The sequence below is a fragment of the Arthrobotrys flagrans genome, assembly GCF_004000055.1.
Source record: "Arthrobotrys flagrans strain CBS H-5679 chromosome Unknown unitig_0, whole genome shotgun sequence".
NCBI lineage: Eukaryota > Fungi > Ascomycota > Orbiliomycetes > Orbiliales > Orbiliaceae > Arthrobotrys > Arthrobotrys flagrans.
Window position 1 is genome coordinate 5338194 of NW_027137550.1, and position 19940 is coordinate 5358133.

A 19940-nucleotide genomic window follows, 5' to 3' on the forward strand; every position below is an offset into this window, starting at 1 on the left:
CGATCGCATGGCGTCTGCAATTGACCATCGATCTCCTACTAGTCTTTAGGTTCTGTCGGGTTCTGGTATTAATATAGGACGATGGTACCAAGCCAATGCCCCAAAGATTCATATGCTATCAATTAATCAAATTTCGTGCGCCATAGTTAACATCTAAGCTCTCGAGAGAATCTAGATATCGAGATTCGGCCTGGTGGGAGATTTGAGTTGTGGTGATTGAAGAAGTGGCATCTGAATTCGAAGCCAAGATTTTTAAACAAGACTTTGTACCCGAAGTTGATTAGGAATGAATATCGATATATCTCATGATCTCATCGACACCATCGAGGAAAGTTGTGTGGTTTGAGCTAGTTGTGGCGAATCGTAGGGACTCCGGCCCGCCACGGCGGAAATGGCCCCACCAGTCGAAGTCTATTTCCTGGCTTAGGACGTTTGTGGTTTCATCCGATGAAACCGTCTGGATTAACCATCCTGGGTCGGAGAGCGGTGTACCATGTGTTAAATGAACGGCGCATGTTGTGGATGGTTTCCATGTTCTTTCTGAACGATTCTTTTGGTCTGTGAATATAGTATGTATATATGATTATGATGGCGCGCAATATCCCGACAGACAGGGACACTACCATCTCCAACATAGTCAACACAACTTTGTTCTAATCCAGGGCTTTAAAGACAGAAAACGACAGCCGGAATTTTCCAATTGTGTAGCGACGTCCGTCGCCAAGTTCCGGCGCCAATATGAAAGCCGAGGTGCCATAGGAGGGATTATATGCTAGTCCCGCCGGTAGCCCTACCTAGCACCATGGTAGAATTTGGATCTCATGTTTCAAGCCGAAGCACATAATCCAGATATCCAGGAACGAATAACAGGGTTAACTCGCGACTGGGAGAAAATACCATGGATACATTCATCCCATTGTTTCGGCTAGTATATTAAGATTGCGAGCTCTATATTACCAAGGGGTTATCAATATTAAGGTACGGATACTTTGGGAACCTGGATCACCTTGTTTCGACGGATCTACTGTTTGGGTCCGCCTTTGGATCCCGTCTATCCGGCCTTGGAACGTATATTGCGCTAAATTCGGAATCGAACCGAATTAATGTTATATATAAATGCAATGGCTCGTCTAGTTGTGCATGCGCAAGGACCCGTAACTTGCGAAGACTCGCGATACATAATTATTCGTAGTCATGGTTCGGTACGCATCTGCCTTGCTGGCGCTTACCACAGGCCCCTTTCTAGTGGCCTCTGCGGCTTCCCAATGTTACAACTGGAAAAATGTCAAAATCGGTGGTGGTGGTGGTTTTGTCGACGGCATTGTGTTCAACCCAAGCGCCTCCGGTGTCGCATATGCACGAACTGATATCGGTGGAGCTTATCGATTGAACTCGGATGACTCCTGGACCCCTCTATTAGATTGGGTGGATTCTACAAACTCGTACGTTACAAATATTACCATAAAATGCTAAATTCTCTAACAAAAATCAAATAGGAACTACATGGGGGTTGATGCCATTGCCACAGACCCCATCGATACCAATCGGGTTGTTTTGGCCGTCGGGCTGTATACAAACGATTGGGACCCTAATATGGGATCCATCTTGCGTTCGACAGATAAAGGCAACACCTGGTCTACTACCAAGTTACCGTTCAAAGTTGGAGGCAATATGCCCGGAAGAGGCATGGGAGAGGTGAGCTCATGAACATCCTTTGAATGCCTACAAAATCGATAAATTTGAGGTCGATAGAACGGAAGTCGTGATTATAACACAAGAAATCATCGTATAGCGTCTCGCAATTGACCCAAATTCCAACAATATCATTTATTTCGGCGCTCGCAGTGGAAACGGCCTTTGGAAATCTACCGATTATGGTGCTACTTGGGCTAAGGTTTCTTCTTTTACCTCTGTTGGAACTTTCGTTCCAAACCCATCTAGCAGCAATTCTTACGAACGTGATATTGTTGGAATCGCTTGGGTCACTTTCGACTCTACCAGTGGATCCAAGGGATCTGCGACCCCAAGAATCTTCGTTGGTGTAGCTGATAAGTCGAATTCGATTTGGGTTTCTACGAACGCCGGCTCAACTTGTAAGTTCATTTCAATTTTCAGAATTTTGATACAAAGGGCAGATTTAGGTGTAGTGAACGCAACTAATGCGGTTTTCAAAATACCAGGGAGTCTCGTATCGGGACAGCCAAGCCAAAGCTATCTACCACACAAGGGTGTCCTTTCTCCCTCAGATAAGCTCCTCTATATCACATATTCTGACGGTGCGGGGCCATATGACGGTTCCCTTGGCGCCGTTTGGAAGTACAACATTGCTTCCGGCGCTTGGACAGATATTACTCCAGTCAGTGGAGGCGATCTCTACTATGGATTCGGCGGGTTCGCCGTTGGTATCAAGAAACCCGGTACCATCATGGTAGCAGCACTCAACGCCTGGTGGCCAGAAGGAGTGAGATTCCCCGTTTTAACTATTTTGCTGGGAAGCTAGTTTTATTGACATGATCTTAATTCAACAGCTTATTTTCCGCAGTATCGACAGCGGTTCAACTTGGACCAGGGCTTGGGACTGGAGCGGCTCGGCAAGAACTAAGCGCTTCACTATGGACTCTAGTTTGGCTCCTTGGTTGAGTGACCCTGCGGATGAAGTCCCAGAGCCAATCGGGTGGATGATGGAAGCTTTGGTCATTGATCCTTTTGATTCCAACCACTGGCTGTATGGAACCGGTGCAACAATCTATGGAGGTCGTGATTTGCTTAAGTGGGATTCTAACGGTGTCGTGACTATCAAGCCCCTCGCCGATGGTATTGAAGAAACTGCCATCTTGGGTCTTCTCTCACCTCCAACCCAACACGTTAAGCTTGTTTCAAGTGTCGGTGATATTAACGGTTTTATTCACGACAATTTGGATACTCCAAGGACTTCTGCATCCCAATTCCACAATCCCAAGTTTGCGACGACCTTCTCCCTTGACTATGCCGGTAACAAACCGCTGAACTACGTTCGTGTCGGTGGTGATGCTGGAAACATCGCTATCTCTACCAATGGAGGCGTTTCTTGGTCTTCGCATCCTCAATCCTCGGGAACCACTGGTTCAAATGGTTTCGTTTCGTACTCCGCAAACGCAGATACCATTGTCTGGAGTACTACGAATATCGGCGTCATCCGTTCCGCCAACAGTGGAAGCTTTATAACTGTATCCTCTCTCCCAGCTAATGCATATGTCGCCGCTGACCGCCGTGATAACACTGTCTTCTACGCCGTTTCTGGAAATAAATTCTATGTTTCCAAGGATACCGGTGCCACCTTCACCCAAACTACGACGCTTTCGGGAAGCTGGGGTTATAAGATTGTTCCCAATCCTGGGGTAGCAGGAGACGTCTGGGTTTCTACTGATGGCGGCCTCTTCCGCTCGACTAACACCGGTACCTCTTTTACTACTGTTAGCGGGCCTACATGGGCTGCACACTTCGATCTCGGTGCCCCAAAGGCCTCTGGAGCATACTGGTCGATTGCGGCCATGGCTACCATTGACGGAAAGAAAGCGCTCTATAGATCTGATGACACCGGAGCAACTTGGGTCCAGATCAACGATGCGACTATGGGCTTTGGTACTGCGGAAAGCAACAGAATCGCCGTCGATTACTCCGTCTACGGAAGAGTCTTCATTGGTGGTGGAAACGGACGTGGTATCTTCTATGGTGAGTGCAATCAATGACCGCAAGTGTCCATACCAATTTCGATTATCGATTTTTAGCTTGGCCAAAATTGCTAATTCATCTCTTCATAACAGGTACCCCATGCAGTGGAAGCACCACATCGACTACTACTGCCGCAACCACCACGACCTCAACGACTACCACCCGTGTTTCTACCACTCCAGCGACCAGTCCATCGACAACGCTTCGAACTTCCACGACAACTAGCGTAGTCACCATTATTCGGCCCACCACGACTACGACTCGCGCCAGTACCACTCCAAGCACCACCACAACCACAACCACCACAACTAGTAAGTTTCCCAACCCGACTACTTGACTATCAGAATACTCTCTAACACTCTTATCCAGCCGGTGGCGCCCTTCAAAGCCAATGGGGACAATGCGGTGGCCAAGGCTGGACGGGGCCGACCGCCTGCGCACCTCCTGCGGCTTGTGTTAACAGCAACCCCTACTATTCCCAATGTTTGTAAAACATGGAAGTGGGAGGGATTGGTATATTGTATTGTAAATATGGGGTAGAGTTATTGACGACGTGTACATATATAAGATTTCTAAGTTTAGTTGTTTTAAGGTGGTATCAAATTCAGTTCAGATGCCGATCAAGCGGTCCTACGGTATCTATTAATTTCTAGTCTGGCGACGTTAATTTCATTAGTGTAATATTGTTCTATCCTTGAATTCTAAGTTATTTTCTACTGGACTTGAGGCTAGACACTACAACAGTAATTGATTTTGGGTGCCACATCTAAGGTATGGCATCTTGTTTCAAGAAAATTTATGAGGATACTATATCTAGAATAATAGGGTACCACGGCTGAAATAAAAGAGTATTACATCTGGAAATATTGGGTGTTATGGCTGGAAAAATGGGGTGTTATATTCTCGCGATCGGGGTACTATGTCTTTGTGATTGGGGTGTTATATTTTCGCGATTGGGGTGCTATATTCTCGAAGTTTGAGTGTTATACTTTTGATATTAAAGTGCCTCTACTTAAATGATTGATATATATTTAAATATTATAATATTAATACTACGTAGCTACGTATATATACTGGCTATACTATAGTATTAATATTAGCACAGATAAATCAGTTTTTTAGGGCGAGATAAAGTAGTATTTGTTTTTAGCGAACAAAGAATCGTGTGGATGGGGGGTTAGGGATAGGGGGAGTAATAAATAATATTAAGATTTAAAATCTAACGCGTTATTTAGTTTATTATTAAGGGTAAAAATAGAGTCAGAGAAGGTTAAGTCCGAAGATGATAGTAATTGATGACGAATCTATTAACATCAGGAAAAAAACACATTTCCTTAATTCCATCGGATGGAAGCCCTTTCATCCGATGGAACACTTTTTTATCGCGCTCTATCGCGCTCTATCGCGCTCTATCGCGGTCCATCTCAGTCCATCGCGCTCCATTCTAATAAGGCTACTTAGCACTTTAATAAAACTAACACGGACCTATATAAACCCTTTATTTAAACTTTAAAATAATATTCCTCTTCTTTAATATCAGATTTATTATTAATATCGATATCTGAATCTATATTTTCATCGTTATAAGAATAAATCTTATTCTAGGTATTAAGATCGATATAAATATTAAAAAGATATAAACCGGTCCTATAGGAGATTAAATAAGCCAAACCCAAAATAACTCGAATTAAAATAATATTTCGATAAAATTAATAATTTTCTTTTTTATAATCTACTAAAAGATACTCAGTAAGGCGAATGAAACCATAAAAGCTCTATATAGTTCCCCCAGCGTATGGCTTAAACTCAGTGACAAAAGCTAGTTAAAAGGTCTTATTATTAATTATATTATAGATAATCAATAATAATTCCAGCTTAATTACTGTCTTTCTTTTTAGATCTCTATATTGACTCGTACGAGATTTCTGGAAGATAATAAAGTCCTTTCAAGGATCCTTCTTTTACCAGTTTAAATTAATTCGAATAATATAATTAGTAAAAACATTTCTATACTGAAAGTCCTTAATCGGAACCGCGAAGGTCTTGTATATTTGCGCTCTAAAGTTTACTAAAAATGAAGGATAAAAGTTTAGTCAAAGAAATGTCTAGAAGGCCGGTAAGGTTTTTAAATAAGCATATAACACCCAGTTAAGGTCCGGTACAGTGTATTTACGTTTAATCTAATCTATTATAACTTATTTGCTCCTATTTTCTGGAGATTTTAAGACTACTTTAGGTTGCAATTAAATTAAATTTACAACTTTAATTGATAGCGTACTATATGGTTCCGCACGAGCCTTTACAGAACCGGCTGAAACTAAGTCAGCGTAATTAAAAATATTAGAAAATAAATATTAATAAACATATTATTAATTCCTAGTCTATTCTTGCAATACTGTTCGCGCCGCTCTCTAGCTAATAACGAATCTGAATAAACCTCCTCAAACCCATTAATCTTCTCCCCTTCTTTTACTAATTGTTCGAGATTAAGAAATTGTATTTTAAATTAATATTTTCAATATCTATATTTTATTATTTAAGCGTATATATCTCTATAATTAGATTAAGCCCATCCCTCTTTAAATTATTTAACATGCGAGGCCTCTCTTACTTCTGTTGACTAAGCATTTAATTGACTAAATTTTTTGATAGAATCAGTAAAATGGGTTATTAAATATATTTTAATAAAATTAAAATATCCTATAGTTATTAGCTTCGGTTAATTCTTAAAGAGCCCTGATTAGGAGAAGAAGAGAGTTGAAGACACTTTTAAATAAACTTATTATTTTTAAAAACCTTTAAGGAGTCTTCACTATTTTCACCTAGAGCTTTATTGCTAAATATTGTTTCTACTATGTTTGTAGCTGCCTGCTATAGTCTCGTTTGAACCCCCCAAAATTCTCTGAAGACATTTTTTCTATTATGAAAGCTTTGTAACTAATTTTACATATCTATAAAAGTTTATTCAGTATATAAAAGATAAGTTGCATATAGAACAAAACTTATTAAAGCATTCACACAGTTTATTGTCTAGGCGAAAACAGGCCTCTCAAGGCTCGATAAATCTTTCAAAGCGTTTACTAAAGTCGTAATAAGAATCTTAACAACCGATCTCATTTCTTTTTTTTATTACTAGGAGACCTGTGTATAGCCTCTACAAAATAATTAGAATCTAGGATAAACTAGTACAGAAGCCTAGCACTAATTAAAGAATTATAACTTTTTATATTTTTTTAAAAATTTAATTATCCATTCCATAAGATGTTTTATTATCTTTAAGTAAATGCAGTGTAGGAGATTTGGTTTATATAAGTCTGTTATAATAATTCTTAGATTTAAGAAGGCCTCCGCCGAATTTATCACTCCTTTCAAATATAATTGGGCTTTTCTAATCTTATTACCATCATTTAATCATTCAGAATAAGAGTTATAATCTTGTATAAAATATTTCAGGTCCTGATTAAAATCTTAGAAAGCCGTAGTCAATACCGTACAAATAAGACAGGCTTTAAGAATAATACTAAGAAAATTAATATATTTCATATGATCTGCTAACCATCTACATAAACGAAAATAACATATTTGCTGATATTTATCTTTACATCCCATAAGTAGACCCGTAGAGTACATATTCAGAAATTTTAAGATTTGACTTATAAGATTCTATATTTTTAAATTAATTAATCGCTTCTCCGATAGCCACAACGGGCCCTTTTTGGGTAGTATCGGTAGCAAAGCGAGCAACATCCAAGCATTCTTAAAAAGCTAATTTCAATATTTCAAGTTAATATTACTAATTAAAAAATAGATTAGCTAGGTCTTTTTGTCACCAAAGAAATTAGTGAGATAAATCGTATCAAAAGCATAAAAGATTGGTATAAGGCTATAATTAAACAATAAAAATTCCTGCTGGTTATACTATTAATCTGTTATTTATAGTTCTATATATTGTCTTTTTCTAGATTTATTATAGATTTTTTTAGGTATAAAATGTATCTCCTGCGTGTATGAACGTTGCCGTAAGAGATACGCGATGACTTCTATAAAATCTTGATAAAAATATTTCGATCCTAAATGGCCTTTAATTTTAAAATTAAATATATCTTGTTTAAATAAATTTATTCTAAGACTTTTATCTATTTCCTGAATTATTTGACGGAGGTTATAAGTAGATTTGAATGATTTTATATCGATATTTTTGGTGCCTGAATTTATCTTGTGATTGAAATACTGATTAATTACTGTTTGAGAAATATTTTCTTTAATAAATTATTTTGCTAATTTAAAATTCTTTAAGTTAGTAAAAGGGAACTATGGATTATTTTTCATTTAAGCGATTATTAGATCTAAGAAGGCACTAAATAAAACTCCTATATTCTTGATTAGGAGAGATAGTTTAGGAATAAAAAATTTTGGTTAATTAGATTATCAAGTATTTAAATTTTTTGATATTTCGTTATTTTGTATAAAAGGGTTTTTTGGGGTTGCTTCTGAGTGATCCAGATTTTTTTCAGTATTATTTACGTTTACTAGCGGTGTTTCTTAAAAGATAATAATCTAATTTACTTCGTTTTTTAATAATGTAGAAATGAAGGATTAATGTTCTGTTTTAATGTGTTTTTTGTATTATTTAAAAGATCTAAATAGGGCTCGAAGGTAGATATGATATTTAAAAAAGCTGTTAAAAATCCTAACCAGTTTTCTAAGGTTTAAAGACATAATATTGCCGATTTATTATAAAAGGTGAGTGTGGCGAAATATAAGGTCTAAAGATTTGGTGATTACAGATTAATTATAGATTTTTACTAATTTTAAAATATAACACTATAACACAATTCCTAATATTTATTCCGATTTTTATTTTAGTATATTTATAAAATCTGGAGGAGGCTGATATAGGATTTTAAAAGGTCTGGAAAGAAAATTCCCAGGCCTAAGCAAGTTGGCGAGGCTTTTAGATATATTTGCTCTATAGATTAATGTTTGCTTTAACTAGAAAACTAAGTTTTTAATTAGAAGTATAAAGGTAAGAGATACTACGTGAGATCGTTCCGTCGGACGGGAAGCAGTATGGGAGCTTCTACAGCGCTGTATAAGCTCCTCCCAAAACCTAAGAATTCAACATAAGCTATTATTTCCATGTTCCACAGTATATAGCTCCAGCAGCCCGTGGCTGTACCCCTGAAGCAATATACAGAGTGTGCATGCATAACTAATAGAATTCAGATTTTTTAATTTAATTAGAAGCATAAAGCTAAAGAATACTACATGAGATTGTTCTGTTAGACAGGAAGTAGCATGGGAGCTTCTACAGCGCTGTATAAACTCCTCCCAAAACCTGAAGATTTAACATAAGCTATCATTTCCATGTTCCACAGTATATAGCTCCAGCAGCCCGCGGCTGTACCCCTGAAGCAATATACAATATATACATACATAGTTAATAATATTCTAATTTTTTTTAATCATGTATAATAAACTAAAGCTTTTTTTTTAAAATACTAAAACTTATTCTATTAGTCTCACAAATCTCTTTTCCGAAATCATATATCTCTGTATCAAAACTATATCATAACCTACAAAATCACCTAGATTTTAAACTAAGATTTTAAAATTAAAACTTTTCCCACCTGATTATATAAGATGGTAGATAGAGATTATAGTTCCCGTACAGTTAAGTTCAAGGCTTCCTCGTAACCATAAACAGTTAATCAAATTTGAACCGAACTTTCAATATCTGGGGTTAGCTTTAACCTAGTATAGCTGGCGTTATGTAAAGACGTCGAACAGATTCTCAGGAGTCAGACACCGCTTATTTTTATAAAAACTAAAGCTAGTACTGGAACTATTTAACTAACAATTCTTAAAAAAGTTCGTTTTCTTTCTTATTTTGTTTATATTATAAAAGAGCTTAATAACCCTCTTCCCGCTATTATTAACCCAGATAACGACGATGATTATAAAGCGGCTGTACGAGCCTGCGAGACGAAGATTTGCGCTATTAATAAAATAGTAACCGCTTTTAGTAAAAAGTTAAAGTCGAAAGAAAAAGCTAAGATTTTAAAAACTAAGGCTCTTATTGAGAATATTATTACTAATAATACCGATACGGACTCTAATATAGCAGTTAAAGCGCTTGATTAACTTTATTTAGGTCAAAAAGTCCCTAAAAAAGCAAGAAAGAGAGAGTTAGAACTTTTAGTTAACTTAAAACCAAATTAGGAAGAACTTGATAAACCTCCTAGAGATCCATTTAAGCCTTCCTACCTACTTAGATTTTTTTTAAAATCTAAAACTAATATAATTTATTTATAGACTAGGCTAAGAAACGGGTCCGAACTATTTACAACCCTCTAAGATTAGTACTAAACTAATTAGTCGAACCAGATACTAATCTTAATATTTTAGTTGCTGGAAATCCGTTAACTGCTTTAATAGATTTCCGATATAATACAGTAGACGTCGCTAAGTTTACTAGTTTACTTAAATAGTTAACTTTAGCTAGTTTAAAATCACTCTTCAACAATCTTTTTTAAGTCGGTGAAGAGTTAAAGTCAGTCTGGGAGTTCACGGAGAATAGAACAGTAGAATATAATCTACTAAAAAATAAACTTGTGGCAACAGCCATAATAGTTAATAAAGGGATCAATGTAGTTCCTACTGGTATACATTTACGTACTAATACAGATGTTTTAACTTGGTTGGTTCGTTATTAAGATTTAAAAGCCGTATATTTAGTTATGGTCTTTTATAGAGTTGGTGGAGCTGATTTACTACCCCCAGCGCGTTAACCCTAGCTTGATACCCCAGATTTTATTTGATTATATTATATTAAAAGATTAAGTTATTTTTAGACCTTATATATATATTTTATATATTTAGAATAAAAACTACTCAAGACCTACATAGCCTAGTTAGAAAGAACTTCAGAACTACGCTAGTTAACAATTCGATTAATCAATATTTCTATATATAGTGTTTTTATAAAATACTAAACTCGCGATAATAATTTAGTAGTAAAAACATTATTACCTGATTGGGATCTGCATAGCGCTTTGGCATCTTACTCAAAAAAGATATCACATATCACATTTCACATATCAAATTAAGATATTTAGCTCTTTTTTTTATTTCTCTCTAAACAATTATTAGGATATTCATAAAGTTCCACTGCACGTCGATATTAAACTAAGACATCTTTATTATTTTATTAAATCTTTAAAATTTAGTCTTTATTATTAGCTAGTACGTATAGTACCTGAATAAGCCTTTATCATACCTAAGAAGCTATAGACTAAAAATACCAAAGTTACTAAAAAATAAATTAAGGCCTGGGTAAAAGCGATACATCAGGAACCAGTACCAGCAGCACTATTAGCAACTCATACAGAAACCTCGGAAGTCGATATATCCTCTACAGTAGAAACAGAGAAGTTTTTAGACTTATCTCGGGAAGATTTAATATAATTACTTCTTAAAATATAACAGCCCATTCTTATCACTAATCGGGACTAACGGAGTACTAATCTGTCTTTATTCTTTATTTACCTTTTATATAGGAACTAATTTTTTTCAAAGTTATTTTGAATAATCTGGCAGAGGCGGATACGGAGCCTCCAGTAAAACTAATAAGCTAGGTAGAGATAGATACAAAGCCTATAGTAAAACCAGCAGAACTAGTAAAACCACAAGAGACTTTAATAGAGTTACTTATAATTTCGACATTTTAACAACATTAATTAGAGAAAAAGATAGGACGTCGTTTATTAGAAAAATCAAGTAAGTTAATATTTAAATAATTCTTTTATTTTTATATAGGCCTGTACTAAACTAATATAAGTAGATTTAAACCTGATAACAACTACTCGAGCAGCATCTGAGGTCTCCAATATTACACTATTTCAATCTATTTCTTAATCAAGTTATACGGAACTGCTCGAGACAGCCTCAGTCGTAAGTCGTTCTTATAAAAACTAAACTAAGACAACGAACATTCTACTAATATATATTAAATATTTTAATCTTATTTACATAGATCTCTATGTCTATTGCATTACAAAAAATCCATTCTCGGACACTGGAGAGGTTCGGGATGTCTGAAAACAGATATTTACCTTTCATGGTCTTACTTCAACCTCTTTTTTAAAGTTAGTTCAAGTACAAATTGAATAGTTTTTTTCAAGTTTTCGAGGTCATGTAGCAGACGCTGTTTGGAAGATTATCAAGTCCGAATATATCCTCTTTTTCTTTATACTGGCTCAAGTAGAACGAGTTAAATATCTTCTAGAAAAAAATAGGTTTCTTTCTAAGAAGGATTTTTAGAATATAGTAAGTTAGCTAAATATTTAAGGCCGTAGTAGTTTTATATTAACTTTAGTAGAAGCTGAGTCTGCTACTGTTCTCTTCTCTAATTATACCTTAAGTACTAATTCGATATTTCTGTAATACTTCTAATAATTATTGGGTTAAAAATCTGATGTTATATTAAGAAGTAAATGGTATTATTATCTCTTAAATCGCTATAGTTCTATAGGAGACTTTAAAAAGACTTAAAATCAATACTGTCAATTTAAATTATACTTTAAAATTTTTAAATAGACAACGTAAATAAAATTTACTTATTTATAAAAATACGAGGCTAACGTAAGGCCACTTTAGACCAATATATGATTTATTTAGAATTTTAAAAAACTTGTCGAGAATTATATCAAACTAATATTATATCGATGCTATTAGTACTAATTAAGCAGAAACTAGATATATTCAGGGTTTTTAAAGACAAATACTACGTCGTTAACATTCTAGAGGATACCTAAGAATTATTAGATATAAAAGATACTTTAGTTTTACAAATTAAAAAAAATATTAAATCAGTAAAAGGTGCTGATAATTTACGAGAAGCTTGTATAGATTTAGAGAGTGCTACTAAAGACCCCTAAAAGGCCAATGCATCTTCTCCCCTTTCCTTTTATTCTAAACTTAATACTCTTAACTAAATTATTAATTTCTTGTTTATTTAATAATGTTATGGTCCTGTATATATCTTTTCTGTCACGAAACGTGTAGTCTAGTTCTTATGAGATATCCGACTAAAAAATTTAATATTTATTGTGATTTTTTTAATTGTATTTTTATTATTTTAGATGGTCGTATATAATGCCTCCGTAGATCCGAACAAGACGCGTCTGATGGAGATTATTTTTAAAATAGAAACCGTTCTTTAGGATGTAAACTGTTCCTTAGGATGGAAACCACTCCATCCGATGCAAGCCCTTCTTAGGATAGAACGGGTTCCTTAGGATGGAAAGGGCTTCTTAGGATGGAAGGGCTCCACCCGGAAGGCAGGTTTCCATCCTGCCCATCTTGCCCATCTTGCCTTAGGATGGGCAGGATGGAGCAGGATGGAAATGTGTTTTTTTCCTGATGTACTATCGATATTTTATAGAAAGTTCTATAAAAACTAGCGAAGATTACTTTAGTAAAGTATATACTTTAATAAAGTATACCTACGAAAGAATAACTAGAGATAAAGATATAAAGAATTCCAAAAGTAAATTTTAATTTAAATTTGTTATCGTTCTTTATTATCCCGTTATAGATTTAGGGTTGAACACAGGACTAATTATATAAAAAAAGTCATCTAAACCAAAGGAGGAGGTTATTTAATTAGGAGATATTATAAAATTAATAAATATAATTAAGCAAAAGAAAGACTTATATTTCGTAAATAAAATTTCGTACTATTTTTCTAGTTTAAAGTTACGAGCGGACGGGAAGTTCCTAGACCTAATGTATATATATACAAATAAATGATAGCTAGTATAGTATTATTACGTACTATACATATATAGCTAGCTATATAACTACTAGTATAGTAGTTCTTGATATAGAGTACTATATTCGAATACTCGTGGATTCAAAGCTTCGAAGTGTGTCAACTAAAAGAGATGCTACGTCTAAACCTTAAGATGTATATCTGAGTACTACTTCTAAATCGTAGCAGAATACAAATGCCATATTCGAAAAAAAAGGATACCATGTCCAACTTTAGGATGCTATGTCCAAATTTGTATGGGTATCTCCCAACCTCAAAGTGCCACTTCCAAATTTGTTAGAGAGCTACTGTTACAGTGTAGACCCCACGCACACAGTTCATATTGCCATTGTAAGGAACAAAACTCAGTAAATCAGCAGTATTGTAGGCATTCATCTAGTCTAGAAACAAGACGGGTGCTGGGCCCGGCCAAAACATACTCTAGACTAGCATTCATCCATAATTTTGGAAATTCTTCACAATAATCCGCGTCGTTCTCGCAACCGTACGTATATGGCAAATACCAGACCAACATGTCCATAGTAATCTCGAGACTAGTCCGAAATTTGAACACGAGATTATACTAGCTTGGATTTGCGTTGTGTTGGATTTTTACATGACGCCACCTAATGGCGCAGTCATCTGTCAAGGCTGTGGCTAGTGACATGACCATATATCACAAACAGACCAGCTGTACAAGGTAGTAATTGCCTATCGATACCATTCGATTCGGACTCCACTATAATACAGAATCAATTGGCCCCGACATTTTGAAAATAGAATCATAACAGACCTCGGGCGAGATACTGTGGAAAACTCCCGTCGTCAAAACAACAGGCATGTAGACACGTCCTTCGCCGTAGTGTAAGCGGCTCGAGCTCAGCCCCACCACCGACGAGATATTTCGCATGTATGCATATCTGCATGGCGACATCTTTTTTTTTCATATGCAACTCTTCCGACTCCGATCTGTGGACAGGCATACCCTGGGATCTGGTCGAGCTGAAACTGAGCAATATTGAGGTGGTGCTCGCTACATGTTGCAACCTGTGGGCGCCAACATCCAGAGTTAGAAATCAATGGCATGACGATCATCCTAATTCACCGTTGGAGCCTCATCAGTTGGGGGGAAAAGTGGTGGATCTATTCTCCGGACCAACATCAGTTTTTCCTTTAGCCAGCAGGTGCGATGTCAAGCCGTCCTAACAATTCTAGGTTGTCCAAGATCTGGACGAGATGTTGGAAGGCGGTTATAAGACATTCCCCGCACGGCTTACGACTCGGCTATTGTGGATATTGATATACAATCATGAACAACATCCATGTTCTTAAAAGTCTGAAAAACTCTGATGGCGTCTTTAGACATCAAACTGAGACACGGCTCGTCCAAAGTCTTCTTTCTCACTGCTGTGCAAAAAGCAGTAGCTATTACCTAAGTACTTAAATCATTACTCGGGCAAAGTTGGTTACAGGGAAGCTTCAACTCTGTAACGTCAAAAGCTTGACTGGGCTTTAAATACCCATTGAAAGTTCTAGGATACCATGATTCGATCTTTAATCTAGCAGGTATTCGATACCGGTTGCCGAAAAGATACCTCAAAACAAGTCGGAGAAAAGACCGCAAAGCGGGGCCAAAACAGTATCGATTGAAGATCGAACCGATGGTCCGGGTTAATAATCGCTGATACTTTTACGTCCGCCCAATCGTATCCCATGTCTAGCATAAACTGCCAGGCTGCGTCCTTGAGATACCTAGTTCCCCACATGAGGTCAAACGCTATCAAGGCAAGGTTCTCCCGAGGAAGGGATTCCGATTCTGTCTATCGATGGCGTAAGATTTCCTTCCTTGGTTTTGGATATATCAGGATATCAATTCTGACGAGTTTGGAAGCATTAGTATTCATATTAAATCTGCATGCTGCAGCAGGTGCATAAAGTAAACAACACATTCTACCAACCTCAATCGACACCAACTTCTCACATGAAATCAGAAGCGATGTAAACAAACAGCGATTGAGTCGTCGAGTTGTGCCTTGCAATTGCATCTGAAGTGATTCATAATCTCGATGTCGGTTGTCGGTATGGTATCTACCTATCTATCTAAACGAAGTGGCGGGTTGGATGCATATGCAATGCTGGGAGCCACGGGATCAGAAGGTTGGCAATTGGGTTCAAGAATGACATCCTAGGAGGAAGTTTCTCCCCTTGAGAGGTTCAGCTATAGCTATCAGCTAAACGAGTGGCATGGTTGTTCGGTTGTTGGAATGCGGAGGTATAATTTCAATTGAGAATGCTAATACATACCCTGCACCTCCTGTGATAACGTAAACAAACCGTTGTTTTGTGAGGCAGTCTAAGTTCGATATTGAATGGCGCGGGGTGATACATTGACGGTGGATTGCGCTCGGTTGGTAGTCATACAGACACGGCGGAGACAGAAATTGCCTGTCATATGCTCCACGGTGGTGTGAGGAACGGGAGAGGAAAGTATCAAGAGATTACACATGCATGGAAGAGCTCGAGAATACGGACGGTTGCTCCGAGAACAGTGTAACAGAACTTTGTGATCTTTAAGGGTCTGGCATATTTGTCTACGGCTGTCACTTCGACGGCGGGATAAGGAGAATGCTTGTCTACGGATGGTTTTCCGTGGAATTAGAAATGATTAGGTGCTTTGTTCGATCGTCTCCATAGTTTGAGTTTCATTCCTATAGCCAGTCTAATTTTCCTTTGAATAAAATGTTCCTGAGATCATCTCAACTCTCTTGGCCAATTGGGCATGCCTTTGCAGGATTAAGATCGAACTGTTGCAATTGGAGGATCTCGTCTCGACCGAGCGCAGAATTCCTTGAAGAGTCAACTCTTTAACTGGGGTCTTCAACGTCATATAGATGCTAGGGTTCCGTCTGCATGCATCCGACAATCCTCCCACCTTCCGTATCTCCTTCCAGCGAGAGCCCAAACGTGATCGAAAAAAACATTTCCAACTGCCTAGGGTTAGGCTTGTTAGAATGCAGCCCAGATCCACTGACTAAACAATTTTCCTCTGAACCGTATACGTTCAACTTGTTGGCTTTAAAAGCTTCCGTCGAGCTCCGTAATGCTGTGAGTTCGACTCATCTGCGTATTGCAAAAGCGCAAAGCCGTCTAAACGAATGGCTGGGTGTGGAGTGTAATACGCGGTTTTCCATATGCATAGAGACACGAGGTGCGCTAGCTTGTGGTATCGCGTGTTGACGAGCACGCGACGCGGTACCGACGTACTAAAAGTCGAGTCTCGTGTAGACGCAGGCAAGTGCAAAAAGGATCAAGTCCATATTTGGAAATTGTATTCTCGAAGAAATCCTGTTTTGGAAGGATTCTAAATTTATATCGGTTTCGACCTTGCCTCTTTCAGGGTCTGTCCCGTTTCGCTTAACGCACCAATGATACGGAGACGCCGCATGATCCGTCGGCCGTCATGCAAGAACCTTGCCTTTTGTTTAAGCCGGGAGGATGGGTGTTTCAAATTGATCCCCTATGTATACAGGAGTCGGGGATGTGGGCTTCCTCGTCGAAATTGCTACACATGTGTTTAATTGGCGTCTTAGATTTGGAAGATTTCTACACTCTCGAGGGTTATCATTTAATATTTACATATAGAGAAATATAGATTCGGCGCTATCATTATAATGGCGTGCGGGATATCCCCATCACAAATGCAATACACGTAAAAACTTAATTATTGATGAGATGCTAGATGTCGAAGATCATCTTTTTGGTGCTATCTTGGAGATTCGGGATCTTGGACTCTTGAGGTGTGGGACTGACGTGTCCTGTGGCGCATAGCCTCTGGTTGTGCATGCTTTCTGTGGCTTTCGCGCCATATGGAAGTCTAACTGAGCCTCATTGCATGGCTAGCGGGCCAATTGCCGGCGGTCGAACCTCCAGTTCAAGTGGGGCCCCGAAATATGGTGGCTGGATTGGGGCATTCAGGCCCAAAACTGGCCACTTTCAGCTGAATCCGGTTAATTAAGTGCCAGTGGGGTAGCCGGTCTGTATTCGTTTCATCCTATCATCTTTTGATGCTTGGTCGACATGAATATGTCTGCGGACTTGCTTCCTCGGGAAATAAGCAATTGGTCGCACAAACCTTTCTCAAAAAGCTGGTAGGAAAGAATCTGAACGGTGTCTATAATTCATTGGAGGGACAAAACACGTTCGGTCAAGTAGATGGCAAGTATTGAAGGAACATAAGCTTTTTTCTCTCGAGGATACTTGCTCCGGACCGCCTGGAAAGGATCGAAAAAGGAACGAAACTCCGAATGCAGGTATGCCATCGTGGAACGCGTATAATATTTGATTTTCGCGTGGTAGTGTGAAAAAAAATTTCAACTTTTTTGGTTTCCTTTTCCAGTTTTTTTTTTTTTTTGTCCCAAGACTTTGCTCGCACGTTGAGACGGGCTAGACGCATGTCGACGCATATGTATGTATGTATTATGTATGCACCGGGAACATATCTAGATCCTTAAACCCTCTTGTAAGTTGGGACGGGTCGGAAAATGTCCATGACTGAATGGAACCAGTGTTCCCTGGCGTGCAGAACCAACCTGCGAAGAGCATAAATTGGTGCTGCGTTAGGGGATAGGAATCAAAAGGGTGTATGGCTACCTGCGATCATACCGAAAGCAGACGGTACTTGTACCGCGGTTTCTTTTAAACGAGATGTGAGCAAATTGCAAAATTGGCGGGTCGGAGCCAGAGGGCAAAGCGTTGGAATATCCCTACGTATCCCTCAGCTCAATTTCCAATAACGATTTTATCTCAGCCACCAGCGTTGGATAGTGGAATTTGCGGCCGCAAGTTTAAATACACCCCAGCGAGTTTGTGGAGGTCTGATTGCTAAATTTGCTGTGCCGGACGCCTGTACTTATGTGGTGGGGCTTATTGGGGGTGACCTCATCAAGTTGGTATCAGTGACTTGGTCAATGACACCATTTGGTGCAATCGGTTTCGTGTGAGAAGGTAGAGGAGACAGGCTGCATATGGAACACAGTACTGGAACCTTATGAGGATACCAGGCATGGGTATCAGCCAGAAGTCTCAGCAGGCATATTGGCTGCCCCATCAAGCAGCAGCAATCGAGGATCATTGCCGGTTTGTCTTCGCTCTTGGTTCCCATGCGCCAGAATCTCGAGTAAGCGTCGAATAATTAATATAATCGTACACGCTCGAGTTCACCATGCAAAAAAAAATTAAAATTCGTGTGCGCGCAAACACGTCGACCTTTAGCCTTGTCCAACCGATCTTCTAACCCTTGAATTCTCGACAAAGTTGGTTGGCGTTGGAGGGGTTGGGGTGAATTAGGCCATGGCTGGTCTTGTGGGACTAACAAAGCACTTAGGCTGGTAAGATATAGGCCTCGTGCTCTTCTCCATCGTTCTGTTGACAATGCAGGCAAATCTTCATGGCGATCTCCAACTTTTAAATTTTGCATAGTTGGCATGGACCTGAAATAAATATCTGTTGATTTTTTCCCCCCGCGAGCGAGTATCAAGTTATCAAACACCTGGTTTCAATGTTGAAAGTGGCAAAGGAGGCGATGTCTTTAAATTTATGAAGGGAAATTATGTTGAGAAATCTCCAATGCATGAGGCAGTAAAATTCCGGTGCCTTGGCTCACGTTAGTACCTTGGGCTAAGCTGCCGTATACAACTCGGATCTTGCTCACAGGCCTTTCAGTTGCGGCGACATGAAAGGTTGCAACATGTAAGGAAAAAGAGCTTACCTATTCCTGAATGATGAATTATCTAGACATTTCGGTGTTTCGTGCCTGGGCCAAGGCATAAAAGTGTTAACATGCCAGACCGTGCTTTGTCCAAAGAACGAACTTTCCTCGCGAGTTCACTTTTTTGAAAACAGGTACCGTTCCTTTGACGTGTAATGTACCTGTTTCGTGTGTGTATGAGGCCCAAAGAGGGCGTATTATTTCCCTCCGCGCGCCTTCTCCTCGCTTTGGGTCTATGTTTTCTCCGTGCAGACAAGCGGGTGTGTGCCGTAGTATACACACCATTGAGAAAATAGTTCCTGGCTGTTAGCATGCTGGGTCGTGGCCAACCCTCGACAGCAACGAGCTAGGTCCGCTTCCTTGTTATATGGGGATATGCCCAGTCCTGGCTAGATGTATGAGCTTTGTATGTCCTGTCCTGCAAAGGCTCGCCAGCTAGCCAAGGTTAGCCCTCTTTTGCACCTGTGTGGGTGTCCGGTAATTCCTTTTTCTAGCTTTCTTTCTTTCTTTCTTTCCCAACTAGTCAAGGAGAAACCAGGGCATCCGTTCAACTGTTCCAGAGGATTGTCTGGCAGGTACTGGGTTAGTCCAGTCTGGCTCCTCTCGCCAGCCAGCAAGCAAACAAGAACAAGAAAGGGCAAGTAGGTA

General features: G+C 38.6%; 1 protein-coding gene across 1 annotated transcript; it reads left to right on the top strand.

The window, feature by feature from the left end:
* Nucleotides 1-1194: 1194 nt before the first annotated feature.
* On the top strand, nt 1195-4202 carry DFL_004583 (uncharacterized protein; the record flags this gene model as incomplete). The annotated part of the gene is made up of 7 exons (XM_067633700.1): nt 1195-1442; nt 1497-1695; nt 1793-2093; nt 2181-2461; nt 2529-3711; nt 3804-4022; nt 4081-4202. 7 exons carry the CDS (start codon nt 1195-1197, stop codon nt 4200-4202), a joined length of 2553 nt encoding a protein of 850 aa, XP_067491843.1.
* Between the last annotated feature and the right edge of the window lie 15738 nt (nt 4203-19940).